Source organism: Cervus canadensis, chromosome 30 (genome assembly GCF_019320065.1).
Source record: "Cervus canadensis isolate Bull #8, Minnesota chromosome 30, ASM1932006v1, whole genome shotgun sequence".
In the NCBI taxonomy this organism is placed as follows: domain Eukaryota; kingdom Metazoa; phylum Chordata; class Mammalia; order Artiodactyla; family Cervidae; genus Cervus; species Cervus canadensis.
Window position 1 is genome coordinate 41,924,527 of NC_057415.1, and position 12,726 is coordinate 41,937,252.

The 12,726-nt window shown below is 41.3% G+C and overlaps 1 protein-coding gene across 1 annotated transcript in view; it reads right to left on the bottom strand.

Annotated features, from left to right (window-relative positions):
- Nucleotides 1–12,726, bottom strand: part of C5 (complement C5) — a 96,445-nt gene that overhangs the window by 40,613 nt on the left and 43,106 nt on the right. Inside the window, exons 21-25 of the mRNA XM_043453710.1 lie at nucleotides 11,373–11,600; nucleotides 10,127–10,187; nucleotides 3,148–3,237; nucleotides 1,932–2,144; nucleotides 1,393–1,468 (exon numbers count right to left, since the gene is read on the bottom strand). Coding sequence (XP_043309645.1) covers nucleotides 1,393–1,468; nucleotides 1,932–2,144; nucleotides 3,148–3,237; nucleotides 10,127–10,187; nucleotides 11,373–11,600 — 668 coding nt within the window. The remainder of the gene's footprint in view (nucleotides 1–1,392; nucleotides 1,469–1,931; nucleotides 2,145–3,147; nucleotides 3,238–10,126; nucleotides 10,188–11,372; nucleotides 11,601–12,726) is intronic.

Sequence of the window (12,726 nt, forward strand, 5' to 3'; positions counted from 1 at the left end):
TGAAGAGCCAACTCACTGGAAAAGACCCTGTTGCTGGGAAAGACTGAAGACAAAACGAGAAGGGGGCTTCAGAGGATGAGGTAATTAGATAGCATCACCAACTCGGTGGACATGAATTTCAGCAAATTCCAGGAGATAGTGAAGGGCAGAGAAGCCTGGAGTGCTGCAGTTCATAGGGTCGCAAAGAGTTGGACACAACTTAGCGACTGAACAGCAACAACAAAAACAATACAGATTTATTCATTGAGACCGTCTTTCCCTCAAATCATCAGGATTTTGGAAGGTATCATGCCTCACTGAATAAGTACTTACTCAGCACCTACAATACCAGGCACTAGGAATACTTGAAACTGCCCGTGTGGAGCTTACATTCTAGTGACCAGACAGACAACAACTGAGATAAGGAGACTGTCAGGGATAAATTTTTAGGAGAACAGGAAAAAGTAAAGCTGCGGAGAAGGATATGAGGTACTGGAATGGGGTGTGACTGTAGATAGAATGATTACTAGAGCCCTCACTGAGAAGGTGATTCTGGTAAAGGCTTGAGGGAGAGGAGGGAGCCCGCCTTGCTGACACCTGGAGGAGAGTGTTCCCCAGAAGAGAGGGGACAGTGGGCAGTCAGTGCAAAGGCTCTCAGGTGGAAGCATGGTCAGCATGTTCAAGGAGCAGCAGGAAGGCCAGTGGGGCTCGGGTGGAGTGAGAGAGTAGCAGGGGACGTGGTCAGAGAGGTGAGGGTGCCGCTAGATCATGTCGGGTCTTGTAGATGATAGTAAGAAGTCTGGTTTTTACCCTGGGTAAGATGGGACGCTTCTGAACCATTTTGAGTGATGTGACCAAACTCATGGTCTAACAGGTTCACTCTGTCTGCTGTGCTGAGTACAGATGAAGGCGAGACAGGGTTGGGGCTGAAAGACCAGAGGGGGCTAGGGTCATAATCCACGTCAGAGGTGAGAATGGCTTGGACCCGGGTGGCGTGTTGGTGTTAGTGAGGAGTCGTCAAGTTCAGGGCTTCCCTGGTGGCTCTGAGGTAAAGAATCCACCTGCCAATGCAGGAGACATGGGTTCAATCCCTGATTTAGAAAGATCCCCTGGAGAAGGACATGGCAACCGGCTCCAGTATTCTTGCCTGGGAAGTCCCATGGACAGAGGGGCCTGGTGGGCTGCAGTCCATGGAGTCACAAAGAGTCTGACAGGAACTAGTGACTAAACAACACAACAGCAGTCAGGATATATTTTGGAGGTGCAGCCAAAAGTATTTGCTAGATCAGATGAGGCTTGCAAGTGAAAGATGACTAGGCTTTTCAGCCTGAGCCGCTGGATGGAGCGTCCGTTAAAGTTGTTATTCTTTAGTTCACTACTATGTGAAAATACAAGTCAAAACTTTCTACTTACCAAGTACTAGCACTTCCACCCTTCCACATGCTGTAAGAATAGTCAGCATTTCTGAAGGACATGATGCTCACCATCCCTAAGAGGCATCAGGAAAAGAACACAGTACTTCAGTGACGCCCATCTCTACTCAGTGCATCATTAGCCCCTGGGAAAGGTAAACTTCCTTTGGTGCTGGGCAGCAAACATGTGCTCTGTGGCCAACACTGAACTTCTTGAAGGAAGTATATGAGTCGCTTGAACTGGGAATTATCAAGTAGAACATTCTGAGCTCATTCAAGAAGGAAGGAAGTGCTCTGTAGAGTTTGGAATGCAGGTGTCTTGTCTCTGATCCAGGCGTTTCAGTAAGTTAAGCCAAAACGCTCCAGCAAACAGTATTTATTTGTGTAATAGAGTCCACCTCGTGACTTTTTTTTTGGCTGAAATGTTTTTACAACTAAGGTTTTGTGTAATTCATAACTTAAATATTAGTTTAATCAAACTTTTAGCTTAAAAAAACACACGATTTTAATGTACAATATGTGAAACAGATTTTCTTTTACCTTCTTTTAATTTTGTCTTCAGTTTCTGTTTTTGAGTTAATGAGTTCGTAGAAAAGATGTTCCAATTATTTCCTGCTTCCAGGTAGTGATAAACATAGAATACTGGAACGACACTCATCAGTTCCGCCTCTGCATTTCCTTTGGGGAGGTGGGTAAGAATATCAATGCCTTCCTGACTCAGAACTGCAGACATGATCTCGCCTATAAGCAGTCCTGAAACAAACAAACAAGCATACAAACAAAAAAATCAAAGTAAATACACTCCGTTTTTATCAACTTCTGAGTAATGGTATATTTTCAATGGAGATAATAGCAACCATCCTTATTCTTTACTTTTTAATCTAAGCAGTTGAATTTCTTCTCAGAACTGGGGAGAGGAAAAAAAATCTGATTAGGAAGTTGTATTTACAGAAACACCAGGCATAAACAAACCACTGTAACATGGAGGTAAGATGGTGTAATACAGTGTGTGAATTATAGCATCCTGGAAAAGGCAAATTAATTGCCGTTCACCGTGATAGCTTTAGGTATTGTAAGCCCTATGAATCAATCACTTCCCCAATGCAAAGCCAAGAGTCTGAACTGTGAACACTGTGAGTGCTATGAGGGCTGTCTACACCTCATCGTGAGACCTGGGAAAACCACTCTCTTATATATCCAACAGCAGAGAGGGGCGTGCTTAGGAAGGTCATTTCCAGCACTAACATCCTGTGACTCTAAGCTTTTATCTGAGATAAAATGTAGTCAGGACATTCTATTATTGTGATGATAAGTCCTTGAATTTTTAGAGGCTGGAGGCCAGGGATAAAGCCCACTAAAGACACCAGTTCTACAAGTGGCCCCAGAGCTGCTTTCCTGGGGCCATTTGCAGGGCATGCAACTGTTTCTGGACTGAGTCTGCCCACTTGGATCATAGAAAGTCCTTTAAATCCGGACGCAGCTGCACTCTCATATTAGAGAAGGCTTTGGGCCAGTGACAGCCCCCACCCTACACCATGGGAGCATGACTCTCCATGAAATCAAGCCCCTGGAAGAAGAGAGCTGAAAGTGTGCCTGGGGAAGTGGAGGTGAGAACAGGAATAGGGTACTCCCGGAGTCCCCCACTGTCTATACAACGGAGATGAGAAGAGGAGAAATGGGAAAATCATGAGAATACTTGACTTTTGTTTGAAACACACAGTGAAATAAGAAATAAAAATGGCACTGGTTAATTTACCTTTTATACTCACAGTTCTTTTAACTTTTGTTTTGGGGACCATATTTAATGGTATCCTGTATGGGAAGTCCTTTCGCCTACTAATGGTGCCTGGAAAGAAAAAGACTCTTTTATAATCACAGTTTTAAAATTTTAAAGGGAAGTTAAAAATAATCAAAGATTTTTATCAAACTCTAGGCTTACATAATCTCATTAAATAAAGCATTAAAGTTGACTTCAAACTTCCTGGTCATTACAGGATAGGAAATAAATAGGTTATGTAAATCTTATTAACCAGTAAGAGGGAGCATGCCATTTTGTCCAAAGAGAGAAAATTGTTCTCGGAACTGAAATCTAAAAATAACTAACATATAATCCTTAGTCAAGGAAATGTGAAGATTAACTCCATTGGGAAGCATGCCCTGAAATCCTTTCCACCTTCTCCTCTCCATCTAACTTAGACACTTTTTCTCTCTGCACAGTTTTCTTTTTTAGTCACTTCTGTTGTGTCTGACCCTTTGCGACTCTATGGACTGTAGCCCTCCAGGCTCCTCTGTCCGTGGGATTTCCCAGGCAATACCTATGGCTGATTCATGTTGAGGTTTGACAGAAAACAACAAAATTCTGTAAAGCAATTATCTTTCCAAAAAAAAAATAATAAATTAAAAAAAAAGAAAGAATACTGGAGTGGGTAGCCATTCCTTTCTCCAGGGGATCTTCCCAAACCAGGGAGCAAATCCCAGTCTCCTGGGATTTGCAGGCAGATTCTCTACTGTCTGAGCCACCAAGGAAGCCCCCAAGTTTAAGCATGCCTATATCAGAGCATTTTCTACTGCAATCATTGGCTTATCTCATAAAAATGATGGTATTTATCATTCTACTGACAGAATACCAAGCACACCACTCAGCTCTTTGTATGCATTATTATAACGCTTCCTCACAACAACCCTGTGTACTGGGTCTATTATTATTTTAATTTTGTAGATGAGAAAATGAGGCTTAGAAAGCAAATTGCTCAAGGTCACAGAGCTAGTACAGAGGAAGCTGCATCTGAACTCAGGAGGTTTTACTGCAGAGCCCATAGTAGTCGCCGCAAAGAGACTTCGCCTCCCACTGTCCTGCTAAGAGAGCTCTTTGAGGGCAGGAACCATCTTGAATGTTATAGTCTCAAGCACTTAGTCCCTGGCACATGGCAGATGCTAAAAAAAAAAAATAAAGTGACATTTTACAATTTAATAGCCAAACTACTTGGCAAAGGAGACAAGAACAGGAATGTTCTTCGCGTAAGTTTCAACCTTTGATAAATGCCAAGGATACAATGTGAAAGTAAAACCGAGTGAAGGCATCTGAGAGTGTTTCATCGTGGTTGAGGGAGCACTGGGTTCAGAAAGAGCTTACTCCAGAGTGTGACGGTGGGCAAGACATAACCGTTCTATGCCTTGTTTGCTCATCAGTTAAGCAGAAATGATAGTATTTTCCTCAAAGGGCTTTTGTGAAGATAAAAATGATGAGAACAAAGAGCCTGGCAAAGAGTGTGTGCGCCTCTTACAGTCCTTATGACAGTAGGCTGTGTGAGATTATCTGAATTTGATTCTCCACCATTTTTTCCCATTGATATCTGCCCTTGACTATTTCAATTCTCATTAGCATCTCTTCTACCACATGGAAAAGGTACAGAAGAGAAAGCTAAATATAAGGGAAGTTAGTTTTACTCCTGTCAGAGATCATAAAAAAGACCTATCAAGGCATCACATATAAAGGCAGATTCCAGAGAGATTAAAGCATGTAAAAGTTAAACCTGTAAAACCAAGGGGACGAAATATGCAACAATGTTTTTGTGAACTAAGATATATAACTGTAAAGTGAAACTATAATGAATCTGACTATATCAGAATAAAGGATTCCTGTTCAAAACCCACTAAAGTTCATTATTGCTCAAAGAAGTACACTGCAGACAAAAACCAACAAGAAATAGACAGGAAAACCCAAGTGGAAAATTGAGAAAATGCAAAAGATAGGAACAGGCAATTCACAGATGGGAAGCGCAAACGGCCAGCAAGCATTTGAATAGCTGTTTAGATATCATCATATTCAGAAGAATTATAGATAAAACAGTAATGAGATACCGCTTTATACCCCTCAAAAATGGCACATTTTAGAGGTGAGTAATACCAAACATTGATGAGGATGTGGAATGAGAGAATCCTCATGCAGTGCTAGCGGGGGTGTGAATAGTAGAGCCGTTCTGAGGAGCCGTGTGACAGAAGGACATTCAATATGCATATGCCCTTTGACCCAGCAGTTCAGCTCTGAGAAACAGACCAGATAAATGCTCACGCAGATCTGTGAAGGGAGATGAAAAAGGATGTTCACTGCAGCACTGCTGAACCCAGCACAACCCTGCAGGCCCCGCCCCGCCCCTGCCCCCAACTAAGTACAAAAAAGCAGTTGATGATTAAGACAATGGTCACAGACGGAGTGTCTGATGCACGTTCCTGAACTGTTTTACAGATACTGTAACTAGGACCAGAGGGAAAAAACTGTGTGATGACCGGATTGTAGCCCTGACCTAAGCTGCTCCATCTTGAGCAGTCTTGCACGTCTGGCTAGCACAATTCCAAGAACTGGCTTCAAGAGAATGGGATTAACATTATTGCTCATAATAAACTGTATCTTGTGGGCATCAAAATAACTGTAGCTTGCTCTGCCCATATACATAAGCAGGCAACTAAGATTGTCATCAAAGGTGCTACAGACTCATGTTGACATATTTCACTCTGAGAATATGGTGCTCTGTGTCTGCATGGTGAAATTACAGAACATGGACCTTCACCCCTGATCCCATAGAAATGGAATGATATTTGACAATAGGGAATTGACAGCAGTTTATAAAGAAAGCTGAGCGCCAAAGAATGGATCCTTTTGAACTATGGTGTTGGAGAAGACTCTTGAGAGCCCCTTGGACTGCAAGGAGATCCAACCAGTCCATCCTAAAGGAGATCAGTCCTGGGTGTTCATTGGAAGGACGGATGTCGAAGCTGAAACTCCAATACTTTGGCCACCTGATGTGAGGAGCTGACTCATTTGAAAAGACCCTGACGCTGGGAAAGATTGAGGGCAGGAGGAGAAGGGGATGACAGAGGATGAGATGGCTGGCTGGCATCACTGACTCAATGGACATGGGTTTGGGTGGACTCCAGGAGTTGGTAATGGACAGGGAGGCCTGGCGTGCTGCGGTTCACAGGGTTGCAAAGAGTCAGACACGACTGAGTGACTGAATTGACTTATGCCCCTTTCCTGTTTGCCTATTTCTGTCCCCCTCTAACTTTAAAGGAACCTATAACAATTATAGGAATGAGATCACTAGGCAGCTTAACCTAACTCCTAAATTGTGCTCCCCTAAATGCACACCATGCCTTGCCTAACCTACTGATTCTTGCCTAAGCTGTGGATAAAAAGAAGCAAGAATGAAGAATTAAGCAGTTTAGAGAATGACCAGCTCCACAGGGAACTCCACTTAATATTCTGTAATAACCTAAATGGGAAAATAATTCGAAAAGGATACCTATATATGTGTCACTGAATCCCTTTGCCGCACACTTGGAACTCATACAACATTGTTAATGAATTATACTCCAATATGAAACAAAAATTTTTTTTTTTAAAAAGAATGACTAGGTCTCTACATCTAATAGCCGCTTTAGAAATCCCATAGGCAAATGATGTGGGCAAGATAACATCTCAAGAAAGACAGCCAGTCTGCACACAATGGAGAAAGATGCAGAACTGAACCTCCTGCCTCCGTGATTCACTGACACACTCCCCCCTTCTCCTTTAAAAACTGCTGTTGTTTAGTAGGTAAGTTGTGTCTGACTCTGACCCTTTTGAGACTCTGTGGACTGTAGCCCACCAGGCTCCCCTGTCCATGAGATTTTCTAGGAAAGAATACTGGAGTGGGTTGCCATTTCCTTCTCCAGGGAATCTTCCCATCCCAGGGATCGAACCTGCATCTCCTGCATTGCAGGTGGATTCTTTACCACTGAGCCATCTATGAAGCCCAAAAAACTGTCACAGCTGAGCAGAATCTTTGGAGTTGGTCTTCAAACATGAGTATACTTTCTTGCCAGATTGCCAGATTTTCTGATTAAAACATCATTCCTTTCTGTTGACATTTGCCTCTTGAAATATTGCCTTTTGAGCTGCAAGCAGCTAAACTTGAGTTTGGTAACAGAATATACTCTGAAATACTGTGTAAGAAGCAGTGAATCAAATGTATACATAGCAATAGAAATACTAGTTTAAAACAAAGTACTGAGTTAAAAAAGTTAACTAGGACAGGATCTATAGCACAACACCTTTTATATGTTGAAAAAGCCATACACACACAAAATAACCTTACTTCCCTACTCAAAGACTTATACCAAGCATATTAGAGTGGGGGCATCTGAAGAAAGAGAAATGGTTGCAGGGGTCAGGAATGAGAAGAGAAAATAAAACGTGGGAGGGCCCTGTGCAGACCGATGACAACAATGTGCTGGGAATTGAGGGGGTTGAAGAGCTAAACTCTTTGCATCCAAGGTAAGAACCGGGGAGAGAGCTTGTCAGGCAGAGAAAGCAGGAACCAAAGGCTAGGCTAGTCTTGTGTTTTGAGTTTCTGTGTTTAGTCTCTTTTTAAGCTGATGTCACATAATTTTAATTACTACTACTCTACAATTTGTTTCGATACCTCATTCTCTTTCATTGGGATTTCCCTCAGATTTCCTCTACCATTATAGTCTGTTTACTTTTCCAAACTTTTCTTAGCCTTTAAAAAAAAAAACCTCTATAAAGTATCATGTGTGCATGTGAGCTCAGTCACCTTAGTCAAGTTGTCTTTAGTTGTGTCTGTGCGACCCTGCGGACTGTAGCCCACCAGGCTCCTCTGTCCCTGGGATTCTCCAGGCAAGAATACTGGAGCAGGTTGCCATGCTCTCCTCCAGGGGATCTCCCCAACCCAGGGAATGAACTCGTGTCCCCTGCATCTCCCGTATTGCAGGTGAATTCTTCACTGCTAAGCCACCAGGGAAGCCCATAAAGTATCATACTTGTATAGCAAGTCCAATATATACAGATTAGAAGTGTTTAATAAAATCTTTGAAATAAACTGGGAAGAACTGATAGTCATCTTTACCCTTTTTAGCACTCTGGAAAGTAACAAAGCTGCCTGAATCTAAGATGTCTAAAATAACAAGGGGAAAAAAGTCACAGGACGAGATTGGAAAGAGATATGGATTCTTTTTTTTTTAACCAAGATGTTTGATGGAGAGATCTGTTCCCAGATAAAAGATCACTGCCATCTTGTGGTCCTTAGGTTCATACCTAGGATGCGTCAGGCAGGGCTGCTTTGGAAAGCTGTTTGCCGTAATGTGAGCATGGTAGGCTTAAGGGTGAAGAGAAAAAGAAGACGAGGGAAGCAGTGGCTCTGATGTGTGGCATGACTGCATGAAGCCAGAACCTCAGAGTGCTCGGGGCACGGCCCTGAGGCAGCAGGTCCCTGGCGATCCGGTCTCAGAGAACTCCTCCAACCTTCCGTTCTCCCAGAGGAGGCTGGTGTGCAGAAAAAGCCACTCCCGACCACACCGCCATCCCCCCCTCAACAACTCTTCCTATAGATCCTCCACAGCGTGGAAGGAAATTTGTGTGGAGATAAAATTAGAGAAGTTTGTGTGAAGTCATCCCTATTCAGTTTGGGCTGATTTGAAATGTAAATATTAATTCTTTGCTTTGCCAGAGGAAATATCGCTCTAAGTATAGTGGTCTTGATTTAGTAAAATAAAAAAACAAACTTTTTTTTGTCCTATTGTTGTATCCCTGAAAGAAAAGAAAAATGATACAATGCAATAATAGGCAAATTTTAACCACTTATTAAGAACTACAGCAGTCTGTCTTTTTTGGTGAAAAGAACTGTTAACTGAGAACATTCTAAATTTCATAAATACCTGTGTATTTAGGCCTTGATGAAGTGCTCAAATGCTTGCACAATTCTAACTTTCGTTTAGAATATCTTAGTTGGAGGAAAAGCAAGGAAGCAGGAACAATGAGGAATGGCTTGGTTAAGTAATCAGCATTACTGTGTTTTCAAATAAGCATGTTAAATTTAAGAAAGTAAATGACTTTTTCTTAGCTGTTCTTTGATGGTTCTATGAGAAAATATCATTGTGAAGGATAAAATGACTGACATATAAGGGAAGTCAGGCTACTGTTACTATTTCGTGGTTTTGCATTTAAAGCTAACGGGGTTATTTTGGGGATTCCCAGGCAGTCCAACGGTTGAGGGTCGTTACTCTCACTGCCTGGGTTTGATCCCTAGTCGGGGAAATAATATCTCCAAGCCCAGCAAAGTGTGGCCAAAAACAAAACAAAAGCACAACTAATGGGGTCTTTCTTTGTTCTAAACCCACCAGATTGTGACACATGCTATCAAAAATGACAGTAAACTAAGAAGTGGGTATTTCCAATTCTAGACAATTAACAGCTTTAAAAATAATGTTTCTTACAGTATACTAATGCATATATATGGAATTTAGAAAGATGGTAACAATAACCCTACATGCAAAACAGAAAAAGAGACACAGATGTACAGAATAGACTTTTGGACTCTGTGGGAGAAGGCGAGGGTGGGATGTTTTAAGAGAACAGCATCGAAACATGTATATTATCAAGGGTGAAACAGATCACCAGCCCAGGCTGGATGCATGAGACAAGTGCTTGGGGCTGGTGCACTGGGAAGACCCAGAGGGAACGGGTGGAGAGGGAGGTGGGAGGGGGGATCGGGATGGGGAATACGTGTAAATCCATGGCTGATTCATGTCAATGTATGGCAAAAACCACTACAATATTGTAAACTAATTAGCCTCCAACTAATAAAAATAAATGGAAAAAAATAATAAAAATAATGTTTCAGGTTACACATCTCTCTTGAGCAAAAGACAACATATAAAATACAAAATCATTTGCCTACCATAGATACCCTGTGGATCCAGAGTAACACCAGCATAACTTTCCCTTTTGACACCTTCTGGCTAAAATAAAGGCAAACAATATCCAGTTAAGAACATAACATAACATAAATTTATATGACTTGAATGCTTGGGTCAATGTGACTACTTTTCCAATTAAAAAATTTTTTTATTTAGTGATTTTTGGAGAAGGCAAGATGTGCCTTAATAAACTCATATGCATACATCCAGGAACTAGATTTTCTGGCTATGTGCATGATAATCAGAGCAAACACTGAAACAGAAGTTATTATATGTGTCAGGTAACTGATCTAAGTGCTCTGTATGTATCAGCTCATCTAACCTCAAAAATACTCTGTGAGATAAGTACTGTTATTACTCTCAGATGACATTTGAGGAAATTGACAACCAGAGAGATCAAGAAACTTATCCGATGTCACACTGCTAGGGAGCAGGGGAGTCGGGATTCACGCTCAGACAGTGTGGCTCCAGAATCTGTGCATGGAACACCATTCAGAGACACACAGAACACAGAACATGCCTTGCACAAAATAAGTCAATGTATGCTCACTGAAGTGAATTTCACGGCTGAAAACAGAACTCAGAGAATGAAGACCTAGGAAGGAAGTTGTGTCGTTAAGATTCTTGTCAAGAATAACATGAAAACATGTGAGTTAATAGCATTTAAGAATGATAGAATTTAAGAAATGAGTTTTCTTCCCCTTTTTAACCTGTTTACTCATTTACAAAATGGAAAATTTTCTTGACTATAAATTCGAATCTATAAGTTCCTAAGTCCTGTCTTAGTTATTGCTGCAGCTCCAGTACTTAGCATAATGTCTGGCACAGATTTCAAAACATTTTCCAAAAGCATTGGGGGAAAAATATTTCAAAAAACTAAATACCAAAATGTTAAAATTTGAAATTTCTGGTTGTAGGGGTTATTGGTGATTTTAATTTTCTTCTCTGTAGTTTTTTCGTATTTCATGCTTTCCACAGTGAGCAAGTATCATTGTTTTATTTAAATTTTAAAAACATAATTTCAGACTTAAAAGTTATAACAGCAGTCCAAAAATATCTGAGATAACCGCCACCCAGATTCCCCTACATGTTAACATTTTATTATGTTTGTGTTATCATTTTTTCTGTCTCTTTCTGAATCACTTAAACATGAGTTGCTGATAACTATTTTTTCCAGAAAGAAAAAAGTATTTATGGAAGAATTTTCAAAAAGCATATTTTTCTTACCACCACTCGTAGTGTTTTTACTAAGATTTCATTTCCAACCGAAGTCTCCAGTGAGAAGCTGATGTTGTGGAGGCCAATTTCCAGAGGAAGCACGGTGAAGGTCACCAAGTGGCTAGAGGAACCCTCGATTCTCTGGGGCACACACCTGGAGAATCTTCTCCCCTGAGAGTCGATGCCTGGGCTTCCCGATGAACAGATCCCCTCCACAGGATGCATTTTAACACAGAACTGAAATGCCACCAGTGAACAGTGATTTCAAAACACTTTATGATCAGGAAAGCATGCCCTGACTATGTTTGTCTGGACACAGATTCTCCCCAGTACCTGTCAAATAATCCCTCGTATTCTAAGGCGGTAGAGAAAGTTCATTTCAGATTTTCTAAAACACGCACACCAGTTGCTGCTTGGTGGATTACATCCATAAGATCACAAAAAGTCGGACATGACTGAGCACGCACGCATTCAGCAACGTGCCACCATGTCCAGAAAGCTCAGCACTGGCTCAGAAACGTCTTATCTTCCTTAGACTGTTACCTGCTAAATCGAGTAGAATGCCACTGAAGTTCTCTGTTCATGTTGTCACGATAGCATTTGTTACACCATCTCTTAACATGTTTATAATTTAGACAGTGGGAACCCAGGCTCAGGTGCACTGTGTGTCTTATTCACCTTTGTATCTTACAGCTCAGCCTTTGGTGTTCAATAAGTGGTTTTATGAAAGACTGGAAACTCTATCTCCTGGCATTCAAGGCCCTGACTAATATGTTCCCACTAGCTTTTCCAATCTTGCTTCTCATTAACTTCCCATTTGTATCCCATTATACAGCCAGACTGTGGCTCCAGGAAGATCTAAGTTCAAACCTTGACTCTGCCACTTGTTACACGCTATGTGTAACCAGAGCACATAGCGTGACCCTCCACTTCTTCAACTTTGTCATGGAGAGAATAATGGTACCTACTGACTTCTGGCTCAAATAGTGAATATTTTCCATCTCCTCTCCAAAATCTAATGAACTGACAGATCTATCCCCCCAAAATAAATCTATATGATCCAGAATAAATCAAGCAGGTAAACAAGAAGGAGTACCTACATTCAACAACTAATTTTGAGGAATTTCTCAAAAACGGCAAGTTCGTTTTTCCTCTTAACTATCTTCCTGGGAAACACAACAGCCAGGGTGGCTGAGGCAGGAGTTAAAAGAAGACTTTAGGGTCACCTGGAGCCAATGACTCCCTCAGGAGATCATGGGTAGTGTAGGTAAGAATAGGTAAGCAGAGACATTTGATGATTCAACATGAATTCATTATAAAAACTCTTAGTAAATGAGATAAGAAAAGAACTTCTGAAACCAAT